The following is a 25,914-nucleotide window of genomic DNA, read 5'->3' as shown; positions in this document are numbered from 1 at the left end:
AATCTTGGCTGTCCCCCTAAAATATGTCAAAGAAATTGCGTTTAGTTTATGGACAAATCCGGGCAACCAAACTAAAAAAAAAAAAAAAACAAATAAGCCAAATAGCAGTAGAATTAATAAATCAGAAATAGAGGGGAAACATGCACACGCAGATATGAGTACAAATAATAAATAGAACAGACAGGAAAACATGCACACGCAGATATGAGTACAAATAATAAATAGAACAGACAGGAAAACATGCACACGCAGATATGAGTACAAATAATAAATAGAACAGACAGGAAAACATGCACACGCAGATATGAGTACAAATAATAAATAGAACAGACAGGAAAACATGCACACGCAGATATGAGTACAAATAATAAATAGAACAGACAGGAAAACATGCACACGCAGATATGAGTACAAATAATAAATAGAACAGACAGGAAAACATGCACACGCAGATATGAGTACAAATAATAAATAGAACAGACAGGAAAACATGCACACGCAGATATGAGTACAAATAATAAATAGAGCAGACAGGAAAACATGCACACGCAGTTTGCCCCACAAACACAAACATTAAAACCACAATACATAACACTTACTTGCCAGGATCTGCATGCGAAAGCATGCCAGCAAGCGGGGCGTTCGCCGTTGCAGGTCGGACCACCTGCGCTCCAGCTGCCCGATGTTGCGGCGTGAGCCGAAGGACCGCAGGCGGGACCGTGCCTCCGCATACGCGGAGCGCTTCTGCCGGTTGGTCATGGGTTGAGGTTGGCTGGTGATCCGGCGATCCATGACCTCCGTAAGCACCAGCAGCTCGCGCCTGGTGAATGCGGAGGCTCTCATGATGGCAATGGTGTTTTTCTTAAAAATCATTTTTGATAAAGTGTGTAAAAATTTTCTGATTGGCTAATGTATTTTGGAAATTAACAGGAGAAATTTTATTGGTTAGTGTATGAGTCATGTGTTCGACAGGGCCAGAAATCTCTGGAGAGTTATGATAGGCTTGATGCAGTGACATGCGTAAGCAAATTTAAATAAAGAAATGAACCCAGGGAAATATGCGGGGATCCACAGCAATAGTACAATTGTTTAATTGTGGTTCACATGTTTTTTGAACAATAAAAGCGAATGTTTCATCCGTACGTATTCTGCGGGTAAACACAAACACGGACAAGAGTAAAGTTTCTTGCATTGTGTTGAAAAAAACAAACAATTAAGCTAATTGATACATTGATTGGCATGATACGATTGATGGAGGTAGGCAGAATAAAGGAGCAGGTAATCGACATCTGACAAGGCCACTTCCTGTTTATACTTGTGCGTGCGTTCCTTTCAAGCCATTTCGGGGATGTACGCTCGCTATTTCGTACGCTCGTTAGTTAGAGGAGGGGTCGTCAGAGTTTTGTGAGGCATTTTAGATGCGAACGAAAATACGAGCGAGCCATTGAATTTAAATATTTTTGTACGTACGCCTAACGTACGTGCGCCCGCTTGCGAGTGGGTCTGAATGAGGGCCTTAGTTCTCTCTCTAGTGCACAGCTGTTACTGTGCCAATCTCCATCATACCTTAATGTGGGAGCCATAGTTCCCAGATTGGATGGACAGATATGTGGCCTCTGTGCCTTCCGTGAACTTTAATAAGTTGTATTGATATTTTCTTTTTGAATTGCAGCAGACCTGGTCCATACATTCATGGTAGCTCTGATCAGCTGCTGTTATGAACCAAGGGGAGCACTTGCTCAATAAGTCACATGATAAAGCAAAATGCATGCAGTGATATTTATTCTTGGCAATATACAATAGCAGGGGAGTGTAGGTATACAGAGTCTAATGGTAATGGTAGGATGCACAAAGCAATGCAATAAAACTTGGAAGATAACAGGAGCTCATAGAAATATAAAACTAGGAACATTAAGGGGTAAATTTACTAAGATGGGATTTCTATTAAGAAGTGATGTTGCCCATAGCAACCAATCAGATTCCAGGTATCTTCTAGAAGGTGCTAGATAAATGAAAAGTAGAATCTGATTGGTTGCTATGGGCAACATCACTTCTTAAATAGAACTTCCATCTTAGTAAATTTACCCCTAAGACTTAACAGCAGGAGGGTACGAAGATGCAAAACACGAACAGAAATCCAGAAATCTTGGCTTCTACATCAGTGAACATCAATGACCCAGCAATGACTGCTGGGCACATACAGACTAAATAGCAAGGTGATAATTGAGTAATCACCAGACACCTGATCTCCAGAGTGAGAAGAGCAACACCTCTGGCAGGAATCAGCACTGCAGTTCTCTATTCAGAAGGCCAGGTGACCCCTGGTGGTGGGAAAACATACTGCAGGGAAATGCAAAACAGTTCTAACAGCTACTGAGCTAGTTATGGACTGGACTGCCCTAGGACTACTGTAACTTATGATGCCTCTAATGTCATGTGTGGTTCCTGAGGTTTAATAGTTGCAAACCATACTCCTTAGTACGTTATTGTTTAAAATGTTTACGTTACTTGTTTTCATGTGTTCTGCCACCTTTATTATACTTTTTTGACGTGTTTGCTTGGACTTCCGTCCTTACTGTAGGGAATTAGACATCTCTGTATATCCCTGCTTGATGTCTACTTGCCACATCTGTAAGACCTGACCATGGGAAAGCTAGTCCACAAATGCAGTTCAGGGCGGCTATTTTCTAGGAGTCATTGTACTGCTCTTACCATTCTAAACCGGTCTTCATTATTCTGTGTGAGTCTGTGTTGCCTTTAAACCTGATTGTAATAAGCATGCTATATACCCTACCTATATGCCATCATATCAAGTGACATGCCCAAAATCCTTTCCATTAAAGCGAAAGGTCTTAATATTCTCAAAAAGAGATCCCAGACATAGAGGTCATTATATGCAGCAAAAGCGTATGTTACCTTCATACAGGAGACATTTCAAACATGGGGCCGTTTTCAATTAGTTTCGCACCGGCGAGAAAGTTCCACCTGTCTTACTTTTCGCCGTCTTCGCGTGTTTTGGACGCAAAAACTTTTAGTGCGCGTTCCCAATTTACTCCGTATTCAATTGCCAAACAGGCGAAAACGGGACCCGGTGAATATTGTGAACCAGGTGAAAAGTGCAGGCTGAATTGGGGGAATCACTCTGTACCCCTGAAAAAGATGGTCTGACGGAAATCATTATGGTAGTTTAGTATTAGCCCTATTATTATTTATTTATATGGCGCCACAAGTGTTCCGCAGCGCCTTACAAAATATATAAACAATTACGTGACCAAAGACCAGGACATGGATAATATACATTGCTACATTAGTGACCATAACACCCACATAAGCAGCAGAGCTTACGCAACCAAGTGTTAGGTGGCCTCGTGGGGAGTAAGAAGTATATGAAAGTAAAGTAGAGAGAAGCACAAGAGGGTAGAGGGCCCTGCTCGTAAGAGCTTACATTCTAATGGGGAAGGGCAGACAAACAGGTGAGCCACAGATGGGGTAGACGGGGAGGAAGGAAGGAACATATAGCAGGAAGTTAGGATGACAGCTGGAAGGCTTTAATGAAGTAGTGTGTCTTGAGAGCCCGTTTAAATGATTGTAGAGACGTGGAGAGTCTGATGGGGAGAGGGGGAGAATTCCAAAGGTGCCCAGACTATTCTTGCAGTGAAAGGCATCAGATATGGAAGATAGCATTAATTTAGCTGCCTCCTGTACCCTTGCCTGACCCTGGGGCTCCCCTCGGCTGACCTCTGCAACCTCCAGCGCCGGATCTGCCAGCCGGGGCCTACTTCCGTGGGGAAGCCGCGGCCTCAAGTAGCGGCGTCAAATTGAACTAGTTAGGGTACTTAAGTGGTGGTAATTGCTTGCTTGGTAAAAGTGGTGAAGAATGGCATAAAGCAGTGTTTTTTGGAGCAAATAAGTAATCCCATCAAATTGGGGGTGCTTGAAAATGGGTATTTTAATGTCTCTAAAGTGAGGTTTTCCAAAAACTGAAATTCCTCCGACATACAAGCACCTGCAAACCCAAAAACACTTGGCTCCTTCTTAGAGCACCCCCAGAAGCTTATTTTGCTAGTTTTTCAAGTTGTCCCCCTACTTTTTTCATTTTCACCCCAAATTTCTAATGCGTTTTTTGGGGTGTTACTGGCATTTTCTATTTCTTTTTTTGGATGAATTGTCCTTTGGGGGGAGTACCAAGGGTTCTGAGTGGTTTCCCAACATCTGCACCCCAAAATATAGATTTTGCACTTCTTTACTCCTGTTATTCTGGGGAGAAAAAGTTTCGCCTATTTCAGTGCATTGACTTTTCGCATAGGCGAAAACAGACTGGAATTGAATACGGAGATAAATTTTCAGGCTAACTTTTCGGCAAAAAACGTGTGAAAACAGCTTTTTCGCTCCAAATTTAATACGGCCCAAGGTATGACTCTTAAATTACATACTCATCCTTCCACTTTATGTACAGCAGTAACATTGAGTATCGAAGGTAGTTGCAAAACTGTCTTGTAAACAGGTACCACTGTCTGATGTCAATTCCCACATTTCAGATGAGGTTCAAATTTTTCTAGTGAAGGGGAAACAGTTTAATCAGTACTTCACCTTTGTTAATCTTTATACTCATAACCAGGGCCATATAGCAGTTTCCAAAATATACTGGATCAAATCCACTCTCTACAACCTTGTGGTGGGTGGAGATATGAATTGGGTCTTTGGCCCAGCATTGGACACCTGTAACAATACACCAGGGCTATTTTTATGACAGTATATGGAAAGGTTTCTGGACTGCACACCCTGAATATATATAATGGGAGGTGCTACCTGATGAGACTAATTGTAGGCACAAAAACAGACAAATCTCAGGTGCACAACTCCAAATTATTAATAATATATTAATACAATACAATTTTGCAATCAATAGAGGTTTTTAGCATAATCTTGGCCAAGGTTATGGGCCTACCCACCATATCCAGGTAACCTCTGTAGGGTTGGTCCCTAACATACTACGATTCAAATCCAGAGTGCAGGAATTGCACAAATTACATGATTGGAACCAGTGGCGTCACTGGGGTCGGTGACACCCAGCGAGCCAACTAGTCTTTCTGTGTGCCTCTAAGGTGCACGTGCCCAAAAAGGGGACATGACCTTGCGGGGAAGGGGTGTGTACTCGCAGCATGCCCCCGAATTGATCACTCAGGGGGCGGGCCCAGTAGGCCCGGAAATGCCAGGCTTCCCTCAGAGACTCTCTCCGCACCGCCGGTTCCTCCTTAGTGATTGAGAGCCAAGCGCTGCACAATAACATCACAGTGCAGTGCCCAGCTCCAGGTCAATGAGGAGGTACTGGCATTTTGGTGTCATCCCCTCGGAGGGTGACATTCAGGACCTCATTCAGAGTCGGTCGTTGCGGCCGCACGGTCATAAGGGAAAAGGGGCCGGATATGCATATGATGCACTCGCAAGTTGCGTCCTTAAGATCGGATCGTTAGCTGGCCGACCAAGGGGAGGATGTGGCCGTAAGACAAAAAATATGCTCCCTTCTCGTACGCATTACACGTCATCTCCGGCCATATAAGGATTAATCGAGACCATCGTTGACCATCGGAACTGGTCGTAGAGCTTAAGATTGACCATACCCTCTCTTAAGCACTACGATCAGGTCAGTGTACAAACCACCCATGTCACGTGTGCCATGACACTACTTTGTTAATTATGCACTCCCATAAAACGCTGTTCGCATAATTAGGCACGCCTGCGTTCGGATCTCCACTCCCCCATTTTCAAGCACCTTCCCCTGTTACCACCCACAAACGCCTCATTCTGTCACTCAAACTACCGACCTGGCGGTGTCCAAGGAGAGAGAAATTTCTGATCGTAGCAGCTAGTTTGCGCACGCGCATTGCGAACTTTACGCATGCGCAGTATAGCGAACATCGGTGGCGTACGACCGTGTGGCCGCAACGACCGATTCTGAATGAGGTCCTTAGTGTAGTCTGCACCCCCTTAGTGATGCCACTGATTGTACCATGCCCCTATATTCTGCATACGTTCCACACTACAATTTATACCTACAGTAGGCAATGTACCTGGAGGATAAATTAAATAAGAGATAGGAGTGTCCTTGGAATTTTTCACAACTCTCCACCCCAGCCACAGTAAAATTTCTGGCATTTATAGACCTATCATCACTTACCACTCTTTTAAAGACACACATCATTATTATTATTGCATTCCCCCAACCAAATTTTGTACATTTGTATCTGGATACTTTACTAGGTAATTAGGATTAGGGTTTTTTTGTGACAAAGGAAATGGTATAAAGTCACAGATGAAGCATAATGACGGATGGCACAGGTCGCTCGTACTAGGCAGGTCTTTTGCCATCTTACATAGACTGCATACTTTTTCCTCAACTTTTCTACTTTTTTCCTTCATTGTGCTTTTTCCTCAAATTTGCATCTTAGTTCGTTAAGGCTGGGTACACACCTAGATTTTCTGGTAACGTATGGGAGTAAATGATGATCAGCAATTTGCTCCTAAATGCCAGGATAGACGTTCAGACAAGTTTGTTAAATGTTTGATCTAAACAATTTGTTCAAACAACAGTTTTTGTCCATTTTCCGGCTTTTGGGAGCAAATTGATGATTGTCATTTGCTTTCATACCTTACCAGATTTTCATTCCAACCAATCAACTAGTTTTATGGTTGGACAGAAAATCTTTAGGTGTGTAGTGTACCCAGCCTTATAGTGTACTAGGTACTAAGGATTAGAGCTCTGGAGCGGCTAAGTAGCAAAGTCCGTGGCATGCTAAACAGGGCTTTTTGGCAAAACTTTGGGATAGGTATATGCTGACACATTTGTAAACTCGCTCTGTACACAGCTGGCCTTTTGGCACCAATGCCACTGTGCCCCTTCCAAATCTTTATGCTGAATTTCAGAAATTTGGACAATTATCAAACTTTAAATTTAAATACCCCAAATCAAAATAATTGAATATTAACTCCCTTGCCCACCATAGATGGCTTAAAACAGGCATTTCCATTTGTGAAGCATCCATCCTGAATTAAATACCTCTATATCTTATGCAAGATAATTTGCATCTGGTTAAACTGAATTTTGACCTGGCTTTCGCTTAAAAAATACAAAAACTGACTTACAGCATTGGAGTCTGTTTATAGTAACTTCAATATAATAAAAATGAATACCACGCCCACCCCCCACTCCCCCAGATTCAAATGCTACACCATATATATTCCAAACACATTTCTCTTAGAAATCTTCATAGAACCGTCATGGACTTTGACTGAGGTATAAAAAAAAAATAGATTTAAAAGTCATATGCTCTATAGGCTTAAAACCAGGGATGCCTTCAACTTCCTCACTTCTTAACCTTTTATAATACTGTCCTCCTCCACACAGTGGTCCAGTGGTACTATGGACAAACAATCTAACATTGAAAATAGCTTCCTCCACGCCGCGTAGAGGGGGTCATTCAGACCCTCTCGCGAGCAGCAGTATGCTCGCAAGCGGGTCGATGTTCCCCACTGCGCATGCGCACGACGGAGGGAGCTCCGTCGTGCGCATGCGCGAGACCCCGGGAGCGACGGGCTCTCCATCGCTCCGGGTCTCGCACCAAAGGGGGCGTGCTGTCGATGTTGATTGACAGCACGCCCCCTTTGGTGGGCGTGCCGGGGGCGTGCCTGCCAGACGGAGGCGTTCCCATGGGAATGCCTACCGTCTGAAGCCGGCCCCACTGACATAACTAGTGATGTCAGTGGGAGTGATTTTGGCTCTGATAGAGCCAAAATCACTCCAGGGCTTGTGGCAGGGAGACCCTACCGCAGGGTCTCCGTCGCAAGTCCGATGGTCGCGATGGTCAAGACCATCGCGACCATCTTTTTGGTCGCTCGCATATGCTGTGGGTGGTCACCCACAGCTATACGAGCGGCCAGGAGGCCGCTCAATTTTCATGGAGGGGGGCCCTGATTCAGAGCGAGCGCTCTGGTCAGAGCGTTCAGCTCTGAATCAGGCCCAGAGTTCACCCCTTGAGTCTTGCTTCCCCTACTGACCTCTCACCCAGGAATTCTCCCAAAACTGACTTGCTGTGAAATGTATTGGTATCTTAAACACATTTCCTCCACGACCTCCCCACTCACTTCTCTGCTACACAACCCTGACTGTCTATCAGGCATGTCTCGTTCAGCTGGTGGAAGGTGGTGTAGTGCATTCCTTAATTTCCCTTAAAGGGCAACTGGGCTTGGCGTTACTTGCAGGATGAAGCATTTTCGACAGAGGCATATCCAAAATAACAGTGTGTCGTATCCCCACTCCTTTTTTGTCATTGTATAAAAAATATTTTATATATGTATGCCTCCTTCTAGAGCATCTCTGTCATTGAAACAAATTTTAAGTTTATAGCAAGATGGTACAGATGTCGTAGCATTCTCTGTAAAATATTCTTTGTTTTGCCTATCGCTTGCTTGTGATGTGTGGCGATTGCCAGGTTCTCCTGCTCATATTCGGTGGAAATAACGGAAGGTTCGGGAGTTATGGGACAAGGTAATTCACCAAAGTAGTGATCAGAGAGAAAGTGCTGTCTTGACCAATATATTTCTAGGCACAAAATATCCTTACTTAAACTCCATAACTGGGCAGCAAAATCTATAATCCCCCATTTACTGAAAGGACCCACAAACCCCACTGATCTCTGCCTGGGTTAATACAACAGACATGTACATGGACAGGGATCTGTTCACATGGTCGACAATTACTATGTAGGTATTCATATTGTTGACACCCCAATGTTGACATTAGAATGTCAACATGGTTCAACATGTGGCAAAGCACCATGTCGACAACCCCAGAATGTCCACATGATCACAATATCACCATGTAAAATGTCGACATTCTCAGAATGCCAACGGTTAGGCGCTGCTGGGAGGGTTAGGTTGTGGGGGGGTTAGGGCTAGGGGTCAAATACTCACCGGAACGATTGCTCAGTCAGACATCTCCGCCAGAAGTGCTGGTCACATGGCCACTGAGACCTGGAAGACGACGCTGGAGACGTCACTACCTCCGGAACCAAGTAAGTGACCGCCAGGCCAACAGGGACGTTGGGTCGACATTTTATCAATGTATTCATTATCACATGGATTGCCTGGCTACACTGCAAGTATTCACAATAGTACAAGGCTTTCTCTTAGAATTAAAGAAGATATTCCTTGTCTCCTGGCTATGGGACTTGCTGTGGAAGACATATGAGCAACCACAGCTCCTCTCCAAGTCCACCCAGTGGCGTCATTAGGGTTGGTGTCACCCAGTGAACCAACTCACTCTGTCACTCCTACCTCTGCTTGCGAAAGAGAGCGTGGCCTCATCCCCGGAAAAGCCACACACACTATCGAATTACGTTTTGGGGGCATGACCGTGTGTCATGCCCCCCGTTCTTGTCACGCTGGGGGCTTGCCCAGTGCTCCAGAAGCAGCTGGGCAGCCCCCAGCCTCTCCGGGCACAGTGTGTGTCCATCACCACTGCTTGGCAACACCATCCAAGGGGGTGAGACCAAAATAAGAGAGCTTTGCTATTTTGGTGTCACCTCCTCGGATGGTGTCACCTGGTGCAGCCCATATACCCCTAATCAAGCCACTGTGAGCACCCTTTCCACTTCTTATTGCTACCTGTTGGTTTATCCCCTTCATACCAGTCTGCTATATCCCTCCCTTCCTTTGTTATTCTACAGATGTGTCCTCATACACCTTTCTCTTTTGCACCATATGGCCTGCTGCAATTCCCATGCTTCCTTTTTCTTTGCTACATTTTCCTGATGCTTCCGCCTTCATTGAGCTAATTTTTACTCAATTTTGCATCTTTGTTTACTTATAGGGCATCTTCCAGAATATATACGCCAACACAGACGGGTGGCGTACATCTCTGATGGTGGTGCGCCTGCGCAGGACTCGTTCTGCACATGTGCAGAACAGGTCCTTAGTCATTGCACGCAATACCCCGAGCTGCAGCTCGATTGACAGGCTGTGGATGTTTGTGGGTGGGATGGGGGAGGTACTGGCATCCATTCCAGAAAATGGGGGCGCGTCGCACCCATTTTCTGGAGTGCCGAGGCCAGGGTATGCGCCTTCCAATGCAGACATTCTGGCCTCATCTATGGATCTGCGAGGACCAATGATCTGACAGATGATCTGTTGCTGCGTCGTAGGATGCAGCACACGAATCTGTAATGCTGTCAGGAGGCGTCTACTCCTCATGCTAACTCCTGCGGCATTAGCATACGTTAGCATAGCTACACCGTCCAAAGATGATGCAAACAGTGTCCATCACTGAATCAGGCCAATAATGTACTAGGTAGTTAGCATTACTGTTTTGACATGGCTAAATGGTTCGATAAACGGGTTTACTTAGTGCGATATGAGGAAAGGGGTATGTGGACACATCTGTAAATCAGGTACTCGCATTCTTTATAATATTTTGTGACTTTATTGGTTGTGTGTTTATTTGTGATTACCATTAAACATTGATCACAAAAGAAAACTAAACAAATATGTGGGTAAGTCCCTTAGATTGCATGCTTGGCGGCTTCTATGCATAAGTTATTTAGCTAGTGTCATCAATGTTTGAATTTTAATAAAGTCCTTAGTCTTTTAAATAGGTTTTCTTTAGAAGTCTCACAAAATGCACAAAAAAAATCAATGCATGTAACAAAGAGATGGCCAATAATGAGATAGCTACATTCATAAATTAAACATTATTGTAAGTGGAGAAAAAGGGGTAACTAATCACAGGAGGGAAAGGAGGAATACCTCTGCATTAAATATGTTTTTGCTACAATGAGAAAATAGTTTGCCATCTGTTGAGACCAACACATTGTTTGGCTTGTAGAAAAAGTATAAAATTGGTCCACTACCACTTACATAAAATAATTTAATTTTCACAGGGCTCCCCCATATCGCCTACAGCTAGCATCAGGGAAAGGAGGGGGAGAGTTTTGTGAACAGAAAGACTAATCACAAGCTTCAATCTCTTGATTAAAATTGGGCCTTTTTCTCCTCCCACACTCTTCCTCCCATGCCATTTAAAGTTGGTAAAAAGTTAATTACTTTATGCATTGTCTGCTACAAAATCCGGCTTGGCGAATGAGCAGATTAGTAAAATGTTATGTAGGCAGTAGTGCAGCTTTGAGCATATATTCTTTTAAATTAATTCTATAATCAGTGGCCTCTCTAGGCCGGCTTGGGCCGCACCGGGTGACAACATCCAAGGGGGTGACACCAAAGTAGCAGAGCTGCTCTGCTATTTTGGTGTCACCCAATGATGGTTCTAGGGGCGGGCTAACAGTCCCCAAAAGAAACAAAATAAAACTGCGCCGGACCCCCCCCCCCACCCTAGCTGCCACAGGAAGGCTCCATTTGCTGGGCACCCACTGAGATTTGTTGCCAGCGGGCACCTGGCTCCCTCCCTGCAGCGGCAACCAAAAGCTGGTGCTCACTCCTGAGCTCCGGCTTCCGCAGAGAGCACTATGGAAGGGACGTCCTGACGTCTCTCCAATAGATCCGTGGAGCCGCGGTCACACTGGACGGCAGCGGACACAGGAGCGGGGCTTAAGGTAAGTATTGTGTTTGTATTCAATTGTATTTTTTTTTTCAGAAGCACCAGCACTGGGGGCACTACTATAGGTGTCATGACTATAGGGGGCATTACTGCTGGGGGCACGACTATAGAGGGCATTACTACTGGGGGCACAACTATAAGGTGCATTACTACTGGGGGGATTACTATAGGGGGCATTACTATAGGGGGCACTACTAATTTATTTATTTTATTAACAGTTTCTTATATAGCGCAGCATATTCCGTTGCGCTTTACAATTGTCAACATTGATAGAACAAAACTGGGTAATAACAGACAGATATATAGGTAGGAAGGCCCTGCTCGCAAGCTTACAATCTATAGGGGGGGGGCATTATCACTGGGGACACTACTATTGGGGTCATTACAGATGGGGGCACTACTACTGGGGGGCATTACTACTGGGGGCACTACTACTGGGGGGCATTACTACTGGGGGCACTACCATTGAGGGCACTACTACTGAGGGCAGCACTACTATAGGGGGCATTACTACTGGGGGCAATACCACTGGGGACACTACAATAGGGGGCATCACTATAGGGGGCATTACTACTGGGGGCACTAATAGGGGCATTACTACTGGGGACACTACTAATGGGGTCATTACCACTGGGGTTATTACCAATTGGGGTACTACTATAGGGGACATTACCAATGGGGGCACCACTATAGGAGACATTACCAATGGGGGCACTACTACTGGGGGCATTACCACTGCGGGCACTACTAATGGGGGCGCTGCATGGGAGGCACCACTACTGGGGCCATTGTGTAGGGGGCACCACTACTGTGGGCATTATATAAGGGGCACTGCTACTGTGGGCCTTGTGTATAAGGGGCACTAATTTGGGCATTGTGTAAAAGGGGAACCACTGTGTGTCATAACATGAATAAGGGACTACTATGTGGCGTAATTTGAATTGGGGATAATGTATTATAAAGGGTGTTACTGTGTGTGGCACAATGTATAATACAGGGCATTACTATGTGTGGCACGTATTATACAGAGCATTACTGTGTGTGGTATAATGTGTAATACAGGTCATTACTGCGTATGACATAATGTGTTATACAGGGCATTACTGCATGTGGCATAATGTGTTATACAGGGCATTACTGCGTGTGGCATACTGTGTTATAAAGGCCATGAGGGGCAAGCTTGTGCTGGGCACGCCCCACAGTGTGATGTATTGGGGGTGTTCTGCAAGGACACACCCCCTATCCAGAAGCGCACGTGCTTTCAGCGCATGCAGAGGAACGCCATCTAAGAAAAGTTATTTCTTAATTTGGGGTTGGGGGGGAAGGTGCAGCTGGGAACTTTTGCCCTGAGCTCCACAATGTCTAGAACCAGCCCTGGTGTCAGCCTCTTGGTGTTACCAAGCAGCAGTGATAGATGAAGCAGGCATGCGCCCCTCATCCACACTGTGTCCGAAGAGGTGGGGACTGCCTTGCAGCTCCCTGATCGCTGGGAAAGCCCCAAGCATGACAAGCCGAGAGCAGGGGCGAAACACGTGGTCACGCCTCCAAAATGACATTCAACAGGGGCGTGACTTTGTGGGCATTTGCGGGAAAAGGTGGGAGTGAGTTGGCGCACTCAGTGATATCAACCCTAGTGATGCCACTGGGTGGGCATGGAGAGGGGATGTGGTTGCTCATATGTCTTCAACACCATATAGGGCGTGGCTTTGCAGGCATGAGGCCACACCCCTTTCGCAAGCACGCCAGCAGACCACAACTCAGGGGGTGAAAGGTTGAGTAGGAGCACTGGGTAACACCAACCCCAGTGACACCACTATGTATAAAACGTAAAAAACTTGAATATTTCACAAACAAAAGCAGCAAATGTGATAAGGAGGAATTGCAAGAGGCCATACTCATGCTAATGATATCTACATTCAATGAATAAAGCCATAATAAAGGGAACTTTGAAGTTGAACAGTTCTGTTTTGATTTAGGACCCTGAGAGTAATATGAACCAATATGTGTAGTATAACAATTATTAATATGACAGTTCTCGTTTAAAATGACCTTGTACATACCAGAACAAGATTATCCGAATATTTCCCCTTCTCCAAAAGGCACGTGCAGATTTACCCCAATCTGGGTATTGCTTGTCCTGCAGCATCATGTCTGTAACCTGTAAAAACAGAGCACATTATGGTTGTATGCTTACATTTTAGATGTACATTTTTCTAAGTGCAAATTTTTGAGTTCCGGGATGCCCAACTTTTCTGGTAATACACGGAGGTCCAACAATAATAACATTTTTAGTAAAGAGTAAGCAATTAATAGCACATATTTTCAAGCCATTTGATGTCAAATACAAATTCTAACTTATTAATGGGAATAGCTTCACTCACCCCTTATATGTGTTATCGTTGAGTCCAAAGTCTAGTTTAATTTCTGCAATCTGGATTGTGAATTCTCATGACCTTTTTTACTGGTTATATTTATGTGTCATAGTAATATCCCATTTTTTCATCAATAGGTTTTTTAAACATTTTAAACGGGTGGAGTAAAAGGGGGGAATGGCAGGTACAAAACTGGGAAAGACACAGCAGTGCACAAAGATATACAACAGGCAGCATATGGGTAATATCCCATTTTATTCATAGCTACAGTATGTTTGTTGCTTTAGAAATTATAAGTTTTCCGTCAGCCATTATAAGACAGATATTTTTTTTTTGCCATTCTGTGCAGAACTAAATAGATCAGTAGTTAATAATATGATTACTAAGTGTATCGTGTATTATTCCAGGTCGTTTTTGGATACTGTAAACATATTACTTTATAATGTCACTTTAAAAATCTGGAGTAATTGAAAAAAGTTTAAAATGACTGCATTACATTGTATTACCGTGTTCAGATTTTCAAATATTGCATGCAGGGAGAGAGCTTGCAATAGTCTCTGTAAATACAGTGACAAATAACCCATGCATGAGCCATACACATATATTTCAGACATAAAACAGCTCTCAATTTAGAATCTATTTTGATAGCAGGTATACAATCTGACAATGAGAATTCTTAAAAAAAAGACAGGTAAATTAGTATTCAGAACTAAGATGGCACTTTCTCATTACACATTTTTGGAAAACTTCCAGTCAGAATATTGAGTTACTGTACTTCATAAAGCCTAATCAGTGAATTACCCATGTCAGCTAAAGTCAAGAGAAACCAATGTGGATAGAGTGAGTCGTCTGTCACATGAATAGCATACCTCATGCACATAGGCATATTATATTGAGAAAGGGTTGTCTGAAGCTGGAAAATCCTTTGAACTTTCTATGGCTGGTGATCTGAACACAAACAATGAATGTTAAAGGAGTGCTGGTGACATAGATAGTGAAAAGGAAGACCATGTGGTAGGATGATTCCTAATAGTAGATCTTACATACGAGTGGAAGCAGATTTGCTGTGAAAGTCTACATACCAACATTTGGATGGTGAATTGGTAAGGATACAGGATGTATGTGAAGGGGAGAGACCCACATAACCTCCATAACTTCCCTAACTAATTACATTCCTTCTTACAGTCCACACACAACCTCACATATTTTCTTTCTTCACTTACACATCCTTCTCGGCCAACATTCCTGTGTGACTGGATCATACAGCCCACAAAGAACCTCTGCAATCTGAGTGGCCCAATATGCAATATGTAGCACCTATCCTTGTGTATCAATGCCTATTTCCCTATAGATTGTAAGCTTGCGAGCAGGGCCCTCTTTCCTCTATGTCTTTCTGTTATTACCCAGTTTTGTTCTGTTAATGTTGTTTCCAATTGTAAAGCACAACAAAATATGCTGGACTATATAAGAAACCATTATTAAATAAATGAGGATGGCTGGCAACCTTTTATATAAAGGTACTTTTTAGGGCATGTTTAAAGCTGGAGAGACTGGTAGAAAGTCAAAATAGGCGAGTCAGTAAGTAGCAGAGGAAAAAAGGCACCTTAAGCTAAATCTTGAAAGTGAGCATGAGAGGAAGTGACCATGGTGGTGGTAAGTGGCAGTTGGAGGAGGAGTGGACGGGGTTGGTGAAAGTGTGAACAGATATGAGGTTAGAGATGTAAGGGGGGAGTGGGAGGCCAGAGAGTGGGAGGTTACATTAGTCTAAAGGGGAAATTATGAGAGCAGGAGTGAGAGTTTTGGTAGACTCTGGGGACTCTGTGGATGTTTTGTAAGAGGAAGCAGCAAGATTGAGAGATGGTCTTAATGTGGGGAGGGAAGGTGAGTGAATGGAGTTGAGGATTACAAGGAGGTAGTAGACTTGGGGGACAAAAGAGAGGGTAATATTTTCAACAGAGACAGTAAGAAGGCATGTGGAGGGACCTTGGAAGGGGAAAAAAACTGTGAATTTGATCTTGGACATGTTGAGTTTTAAGAAGCGCTGGAACACCCATGAGGAGATAGCAGACAGAGAGCTGGAGACATGAGAGAAAATGCATGGAGAATAGTCAGGGTAGGGGGAGAGGAAAAATTTGAGTGTCATCAGTTTATAGCTGATACTTAAGGCCGATATGCTATATTCATAGACCTTTTGGGGATGCTTACAGGTAGAGGAAGTGAGGAAGAGTTGGAATCTTAAGCAGAGATTGAAAAATAGAGGTTGGTGAGGTAGAAGGTGAACCATAATATAACTGCGTCATGAAACCTGATGGAGTGGAGGAGGAAAGGGTGTTTGACAGTGTTGAAGGCAACAGACAGATGAAGAAGGATGCAGTGAAAAGTGGCCATTGGATTTGGCACTTCAGAAAGCAATTGGTGGCTATAGTGAGGGCAGTATCAGTGGAATGGAGGGCATAGAAACCAATTTGAAGGGAGTGGAGAAGTGATTGGATCGAAAAACATTAGGTTAAGCAGTGATGAACAATCCTTTCATGCAGTTAGAAGGCATAGAGAGATAGTCAAGTGAGGAGTTCTTGAGGATTGGCAAGAACATGGAGTGTTTGAAGGAAGAGGGACAGAGCAGGAAGAGAGGAACTAGTTGAAGACAGGTGGAGGGGAAGATGAGGAGAGGAGTATGGTGGGGGAGAAGACAAAAATAGTAGGAAGGCAGATGATGGAGAATTGCAATGGGGAGAATTAGGTTGGAGTTGGGAGATGGAATTGCAGAAGGCTTTAAATTTGGTAGTAAAGTGGGTGAAGGATGGGGGCAGATGAAGGAGTTGAACATATCAAAAAGGTGAAGTAGTTTTGAGGAGATAAAAGATTTGAAGAAAGATGGTTTAGCATGAGACAGGTCAGGAAGAAAACATAAATATGAAATAGAGATAGTAAGGATGAGCATGTGATTTCCACCAGTACGAATCAGCTGTGCAGGAATTATTCTGAAGGTACTAACTTCCAAGTGGATTTAGATTTGGGAATCAGTCCAGCAAAGCATGAGAACATAGGCCGGGGAAGCAGGGTCAACTCTGAACTAGCAATGAGGCAGATTCTGTTTTGGACGCAAACAATGAGTTTTTGCATACAGCATGGGAGCATATGCAAATTTACGCATTTTTGTGTATGTCTTTCTTATTTTGAGTGGGAAAGAACTTGACTGGATTTATTTTGCATTAAATTGTGCAGGAACTGGCAGCACGAAACTGCCTTGGCTTGCGTCATGGGCGGATCCACGCGATTCTGAGTCATGTGTACGACAAAGGGAAGCCTGTTTCTGACAGATCTCTTGCACCCAGCATAAGGATGTTGCAAATGGCAATAATAATAATCAAGGTGGTTGCAGCGGTTGGCGTGAGGGACCACTTGCAGATGCATGGACCCTCATATTAGAACCAGTGCTTGACGTGTGCCGGTATGTCATACTGGCACGGTCACTGTTCCTGCACCGGTCAACAAAGGGCTGCTGCCTGTTTAAATTTTGGCTCTGGCCGTGAGCCAACCACGTGGCCGGCAGTATACTGAATTTGGCCCCAGCCGAAAGCCAATCATGAATCGTGGATTGGCAGCCAATCAGGGGCGGCCGTCTCTAATTGGCTGCCGGTTCGCGAGCTTTCATTGGCTGACACTAAAATCAAAATGCTGTTAAGGAGTGAGGGGAAGGGAGCGCTGCGCTTACCAGAGCAGAGCGCAGCACAGCGAGGTGTGGTGGGAGGGGTGCTGTTTGGTGTGAAGTATGGTGTGCTGTGAGGGGAGGAAGTGGGAGTATGGCAATATCAGGGGGCTCAGGATTTGGGCCTGCTAAGTAAAGCCCCATTGATATTTCCATACCCCCACTAAAATTTCCACTTCGACCACTGATTAGAACTATAAAAACTCGCATTAGCATAAGGTTCCACGGCTGCCTGTGAATACAGCCTCTTTGAATGCAACTCAGTCAGCCGCAAATGTGTTCAACTCACAGATCCACAATATTATATTTTTTATTTCTTGATCTAATCTGTGCTGGAATTTTTAGTCACACAGATATATTGTGGGACTATCAACATCACAGTGCTACTATTTCAGTCCTGGGGGGCCGCCAGGTGCCTGCAGCCGAGCGCTGCGTGAATGCCTGGTGGCTGGAGACAGGCAGAGGCAGGGGTGTATTGGGCCACCAGGACACTTCCCACTGGGCCGGACCCCCTCTACTGTTAAATGTCATATTGACTGCCAACAGCCGCTGTCACTCATTGGCAGGCGCCCCAGTCATGCTCAGGTGCAGACCCCTATCAGAGATGTATAGTACATTCATCATCGGATGAACATACATCTCTGAATTAGGCCCAATGGTCATTAAATTGCTACGATACATTCAGTTTATAGAAACGGACATTTAACAGTTGGTTAATGCTGTATATAATATAGGTAATTTATTTAAGGTATTTTTATGAACTTAAAAAATATATAATATGATTCTATCCGACATGACATATAACAATGAGAACTAATAGTCCCCAATTTTATTCCATTTGATATGTAGGTACTTTCTTTATCATTGCCAATTAATAATCAATCAAACTCCAGTGATGGTTGTGTAAAAATTAAGCTCAGAATGATAAATCTTCTAGTCAGGAATTGAACACTAGAGGAAATCTTTGAGAAACACCTGCTGGATGAGAGGAGTCGGACACTAACAAACCGCTCTGTCACTACATTTGATTTACAAAGCGGCATTATAATAATCACACTAGTTAGGCATCCAAACAACAAAGAGATTAATAGACATAATACTGCATTCAGACGACATCCCTGTATCCATCTCAGCAAGAATTCCTGAAACTGCTTTTTACATTTACAACACTAAATATAAATGTGGAAGTACAGAAAATATAAGAGTTTTGAGTTTTGCAATATGCAAGATTTATATATTTGAATCTAGATGGTAGGATTTACACTATGAGAATTGTTATTTTATTATACTATATGCTTTTCTTATTTTATTGTGCTTAACAATTTATATTAAACATTCTGAATCTTCTAGAATATGGGTGTAGGTGATGAGATTGCTGTATTATAAGATAAATATAGAAATGGCTGTAACATAAGCAAGAAACATTTTCTGCAAAAAGCTGAAATATTGCTGGACTAGGGCTAAAGTACTGTGTGTTGTATGTCTTTTGTAGCTAGTCAATAAAGTACATTCAAAGGGTTTGTTTAGTTTTTAAGACCTACTCCACCTATGCGCAACTGTTTTATATAAAAGGTGTCCATCCCCAACTAGTCGTTCCACGAGATACTCATGACAACCCCCACTGATCCCAATTCCTTGCATATCCCCCATTGATCTGCTACTGGTGCATATGATAATGAACAGGTGTTTATAAGGGAGATGGCTAATTGATAGCCTAGTGTTTCACAAGCACTAAGCAAGCCTCTAACAGTGATTTTCAACCTTTTTCAACTCGAGGCACACTACACAAGATTTTAAAATTGCCAAGGCACTCCATCCGGCAATGCGGTGTGCATGACCAATGAAAAAACATACACATTGGCTCCCACATAAAAAATATACACACGCATTGGCCTCCACAGGAATCAAACTCATTACATTGGCCTCCTTAAACTACATTGGCCTCCTCAGGAATAAAATTCACTACATTGGCCTCCTCAGGAATAAAATTCACTACATTGGCCTCCTCAGGAATAAAATTCACTACATTGGCCTCATAAGGAATAAAACACATTACAGTACAAGTGCACTGAGCTGACTTCTGTGGCGCACTTGACAAACGCTCGCGGCACTCTAGTGTTCCACGGCACAGTGGTTGAAAAACACTGCTCTAACAGGACGCCCCAATGTGTTGTAACAACACCCCTTTCCCAATTCTTGCATTTTGACAAGTATGTTTATGTTCTTCCATTCTGTAATAGTTTATACAGAATGTACTGCTATCCCCGGGTCACGTGCTCAAATACTTCAGCTTTTTTTATTGTAATAAATGTCACAAAAATCACATTGATCACTTCACAGAAAGAAAAGAACATCATTTGCACTCAAAGCACATGTAATCTGAAATTCCTTAGCTACCAATACTGTGTCAGCGCAATTACAGCTGGTCAGAGGTCTCTACACAACATCAGCCATGTGACAGGTGTAATAAATATTAATACTTCATAAGAGGAATATAAAATTAAGATTTTTATTTTGGTGACACATACATGGATCCCTCCATCCTGTGGCAAGGGAAATCAGAAGTCACAGGCAAAACACAGTGATAAAGATGTCAATGTAATCCATACCATCATGGTGACAAATTGCAGGTTTTATTACCTGGTGATGTATGGCTTTTAATTAACCTATTCACATTCGGAATTTGGTTGATTTTTGTTTTTGTTTTGTGTATATATGTAGCTTATTACAGTAGTGCAAAAGTAAATGGAGACAGCTGCTGCTGAAATGATCCAAAAGACTTGAAGTCAGATCAAAAGTAAAACACATTCAACATTTTGGGCAATATATATTTTGTAGTATTCCATTAGCTGTGAATGTCTATGCGAATAACTGACTCATTCAAATCAATTCAAATATAGCTCATGCTTTTTTTGTATGTATGTGAATAATGTCATACTTGAGACAAAGGGGTTTATTTATGAAGTGTCGAGTTGTAACACCTGACACTTCTGTTCGTGTTTACCGGGGCGCCAAGAGGGGGGGAGCGGATACAAATTACCCGGGCCCGGGCTTCCTGAGAGGCCCGGGTCCGACACCGCCTCCCGTCCCTCACAGCAGCCCAGCACACAGCGTGTCTACTATGCCTGTGGGGGGGAGCAAACACACTGATCGCGCTCCCCCTGGCTTTGCGCCGGTCTGAGGGGGCTCAGACATAGCCATACTAGACATAGCTAGTAAAAGCACTGCCCAGTGGCGTCACAAGGGTGGGCCGAACCCGGGTGTCACCCGCTGATTCCCCCTCAGTGACAGTAGCTGGGTGCTGCACTGTAACATTACACTGCCTGCAGAGTCCACGGGTGCAGTCCTCACCTCCGGGACCCCCCACCGGAGTTGTTACGGGGTTTGGACCGAGATACCACGCCCCTGTCATGAGGCCACACCCCACCCACGATGCCACATCCCTATTTGCGCATAAGGCACCATGGCGGGGAGGGATACCACTGGCACTGCCCTTTAAGTACTGGGCATAAACACTAACAGAAGTATCGGGTTTTACAACTAGGAGAAGTAGAATGAAAGGCAAATTTAAAGAAAATATAAAAACATGTTGACACAAATGGGCATGTGGTGGAATCCGTGGTCACTAAAGGGGGATAAGGAGGTGTCTATTGTCAAAAAAGGGGCATGTGGAGGAGACTGATGCACACAGGGGGCATGTGGAAGAGTCTGATGGCAGACAAGTGGCATGTGGAAGAGTCTGATGGCACAAAAGGGGCATGTGGAAGACTCTGATGGCTCAAAAACAAAAGGGACACTGAGGGGTCTGGTGATATAAGGGCCATATATGGGGTGTGATGGGCGTAATAAAGGGTTAAATGGAAACACCTGGGTCAACTATTTTGCCATGTTAACTCCCCTCATGTCAAAAACTAGCTATTCTACTGGCTGATATAGTAAATTCTTAGGAGTAGTCTCTGACAGTGAATATTGGGAAGAGTAGGTGCTAACAGTGAATATTACAGAGAGTGGGCACTGACAATGTATACTACTTGGAGTGGGCGCTGGCAATGAATATTACTGGGAGTGGGTGCTAACAATGAATACTACAGGAGTAGAATAGAGTCCAACAGTGACTACTAGAAAATTGGCCACTGACAGTAACATTATAGAGGGTAGGGGGCTAACAGCGGCTATTAAAGGTGTAGGCAGGGCCGGAGAGAGCCGCCCTGGGTCTCCATTGCTATCGGGGGGGGGCGAATTGTGGGAGGCTTGGCCACGCCCCCTTAGAAAAACACTATTTGCTGCACACTGGGGAGGGGGCACTATGAGCCCCTCAGCCCAGTGCAAATACAGGTGGGAGGCACAATCAGTGTGATCGCTCCCCCCACAGGCACAGGAGACTGGTCAGTGGCAGCAGTCTCTCTGGTTTCCCACTGAGGCCCAACACACAGCAGCATGTGCTGGGCTGCTGACAGGTAAGATAGAGGGGGATGGACTTGCACTCGGGCCCCTCAAACAAGCCTGGGCTCATATAATTGGTACCCGCTTCCCCCCCTCCCTTGGCGCCCCTGCCAGCGGGTGAGATTTGTGAATCCATGAGAAGCAAATGGGATAAAAAGTGAGATGGAAAAGGTCCGATTGCATATAAGGGGCATAAGCAAGCTCTCATGGCATATAAAGGGGCATGTGGACGCTCTGATGAAATATAATGTGCATGTGTAGTAGAATGCATACAAAAAGGCATGTGGGAGCCTGAAACCTGAGAAATAGATGCAACCCTTCTGTGGTTTTGGCTATACCTGCTGATTACTCTCCCTGTTCAAGAATGTGAAAATGAAAAGTTGGTAACCATATACTTGTCGCAACTATCGGGTAGATAATGGATGCAACCCGTATTTTGGGGATTGGTGAGATATATTTCTGAGGCACGGAGTCTAATGTGCCGGTGGTGTTCACCAGGGACCCTCGCAAGATGGTATGGACTTGGCTGCATCCGACACACAGGTCGCGGCCTTCAGAATAGGTTCCCCTATACAGGTGCTGGACTCTGGATGGAGCGGAGAAGACTTTCAGCATTGTTAACAGGTTGGGTCAGAACCAAACGGACAAGACGGTACCAGGGAGCAGACATATGCAGGTTACGGAGGATAGCCAAGGTCAGAACCAGATTACCAAATGTAGTACCAGGGATCAGACAAAGATGGGTCAGGAACAAAGCCAAGGTCAGAAACGGATAGCAGGTATACGGAGCAATGCTGGAGTAAGGTAAGGAAGCCTATACTCTGGGACCTGTTTGGTGCCAGAGACTCCCTCTTATAGGGAGGAGATCAAATCTCACACCAAAAACTGTTCCTTTAAATTTCTGTGCAGGTCGGCACGCGCGCTCCTAGGGGAGCGGCTGCCTGAACAAGGAGCGGACGCCTCAGCAGCGGTAGCTGGGGAACACGATGCTGAAGCGTGTACCTGTGGGTAGTACATCGCATCTTCAAATCTTCCCTACAGCAGGTAAGATTTGCTAATATCGTACACGATTTTGTGAAGATCGTTCGTGTGTTTGCACTGACATTCTATCACACGATCTATCGTCTATTCCGCGTCACTTGACTGACATATCTCTAATTACACACCCAGTCTCCATTTTGTGCAGCATCGTGCCTTGGACAAAGACGGATGCAATTTGAGCAGCTGGCACACCTGGTCGCGCAGTCCTTATATTTTGGTAAGTATAATGATAGTGCTGCTGAGCACCAATGTATCCACTGACCACCAATGTGTTTTAGTGCAAACCCAATGTCTATTATTAAATGCATAACCCACCCACTGATCACCAATGTGTATAAATACATAACCCACTGTCCACCATTCTGTGCCCAGCCCTACTGCGTATAATATCTATTTTAAAAAACAGTATATTTCATATTGTGAACATAATAAAATAATGAAATTATTCTAAATAAAACTTAATTTTTAATTTTTGCATTTTTCAATAAACATCAACATTAAAACACTGAATTAAAACAGCATAACTGAAAACAACATTAAAAATACTATAACTCTAAGCAACATTAAAAACAACAACACATGGACACAAAAAAAAAAAAGCAAACTGTTTAAAATCACAATAAATTGTTAAGACAAATATCCATTTAATTTTTTATTTATTTTGTTTTCCCATAGAAATGTCTTTGGATAAGGAACGCAAATTTATAACTGGCTTCCTAGAGCTTCTGCAAGCCAACTAATGTCTCTGGAGGGTCACCTGTTGTGACTATGCCAACAAGTACAAAAAACTATTGGCATTGGAGGAGTTGGTCCAGTATAGCAGGCCATACAATATAGCAGCAACAGTTAAATGGGTGAGGAGTAAGATCCAGAATCTCAGGACAGTTTTTGTGAAAGAGCGGAAGAAGGTAGAAGAGTGCAAAAGATCTGGAGCCTCAGCTGATGAGGTGTACCACCCCACCTTGTGGTATTACAATTTTATCTCCTTTCTTCTGGATTAAAAACCTCAGCGAGGGTCGGACACAGGGCCTGATTCAGCTTTGGAAATAGAGTGAGATATCTCTCTCAACTGATCATCTTGGTGAAACCATGCTGCACTGCAGGTGGGGCAGATTTAAAACGTGTAGAGAGATTTAGATTTGGGAGGGGTGTGTCCAAACTGACATCTAAGTTGTAGAGTGATAATAAAGCTGTGCAGTATTTGTGGGCTACATATAAAAGCAGCCAGTATTTACCCTACATGCACAAAAAAATTATGTATTTACAACCCTTGCATTGCAACATGGTTTGTTCAGGTACACAGTTAAGTGCTATTTCTCACTCTATTTCCAACTCTGAATCAGGCCCACAGTGCATACACACCATGTTTTTTGTTTTTTTTACATTACTTTCTTCTCTTTCCCCAAATGCCCACTCCTTTTTTTTTTATCTGAGACAGTCCTCCTGCCATGGCACTGCCCCCGGTCCATTAAAATAAGCCATGTATTCCTCCCTCACTTGTTTTGCCCATGCAGTACCTGTGTTTTACAGTCCAGATGTTGCCACAGACGACAACTGGCCAATCTCCCCAGGCTGGTCAGGGTCGTCTGGCAAAGCTGTGTCAGATGCCCTTTCTTGGGTAAATGGATAAATGATGGATAATGATTGCTGGCGCACAGAAATAATGTCTGCCCAATCCTCTTTACTAAACCTGCCCAAATCAAGTAAAGAGAAGGGCTATATATTTACAAAGTGAAGGGGATCAAAGGCGACATGGAAACATATACCAATGTATGGTGTCAAAGATGAGACATTGAACAAATCAGAAGATGCAATAGAAATTATGGAAGAATAATGCTAATACTCAAATGTTACAAATAAAGTCGATGTACCATATGCTTGATCCGTATTTTTCAGTGATTATCAATACATGTTTAATTGAAAGAAAAGACAAAAAAGGTCCAATGTGTAGTATTGACAGTACAATGGAGATACAAAATTCCTTTTATGTGATTTATGGAAATGAAGTGGTGAAATTCAAATTCTCCCGAAGGTAGAATAGATCCTATGCCACCGCTAAGCAATCAGGTTAGGCGTACCATAGACTCACTTCAATCTATTGTGTGAAGTACATCAAGAGGTATCTTTACATCACCATACGTGCAATCAAACAGGGGGGATAATGTACCACAACTCACATATATATAGGACGGGTTCCACCCTTAAAGGTTTCTTTTAAGGTTGTTGATATAATGAATCCCGTAATTCAGATGATGTAAACAATATTCATAAGGTACAAAAATTGGATAAAAATAAATATAGACAGGAACTGATAAAGGAATTCCATAAACTGAATCCAGATCACATGGGAGTATGGAAATGTAAACACAAAAGTATGCACAAAACGAATCCCCCAAACAGATAAAAAAAAGGTCTGGACTTTAAGAACCAGTTATAAGGGGACATGCATAAATTGCTTGATTGATCCATGTGACAAACTTCTCTGAATCACAAAACATTTATTACATATCATAAAATTGACATGGTGACAAATATAAGGATACAGAAAGGAAATAGTGGAAAAGGCAGAATTAGAGGTAGACAAAATTGATAGATGTCCTAACAGGAAAGTCTAAAAAGACCAAAACAGATGTCTTAGATCCGAAATCAGATATAAATGCATAATCAAACTATAAACCTATTTTAAGGGATACATTACCCATTAAACTCAGGTTTATATACAGAAGAGTAGTAAATCTTAA

The 25,914-nt window shown here is 43.5% G+C and overlaps 1 protein-coding gene across 2 annotated transcripts in view; it reads right to left on the bottom strand.

Annotated features, from left to right (window-relative positions):
• Nucleotides 1-25,914, bottom strand: part of TMEM117 (transmembrane protein 117) — a 493,666-nt gene that overhangs the window by 136,912 nt on the left and 330,840 nt on the right. For both annotated transcript variants that reach the window (XM_088458029.1, XM_088458025.1), the window contains exon 5: nucleotides 13,669-13,766. In XM_088458029.1, the coding sequence (XP_088314155.1) occupies nucleotides 13,669-13,766 (98 nt within the window). The remainder of the gene's footprint in view (nucleotides 1-13,668; nucleotides 13,767-25,914) is intronic.

This window comes from Taudactylus pleione, unplaced genomic scaffold (genome assembly GCF_031769625.1).
Source record: "Taudactylus pleione unplaced genomic scaffold, aTauple2 ptg000041l, whole genome shotgun sequence".
Classification (NCBI taxonomy): Eukaryota; Metazoa; Chordata; class Amphibia; order Anura; family Myobatrachidae; genus Taudactylus; species Taudactylus pleione.
The sequence above is the reverse complement of the archived record's forward strand: the minus strand, read 5'-3'. Positions and strand labels throughout refer to the sequence as shown.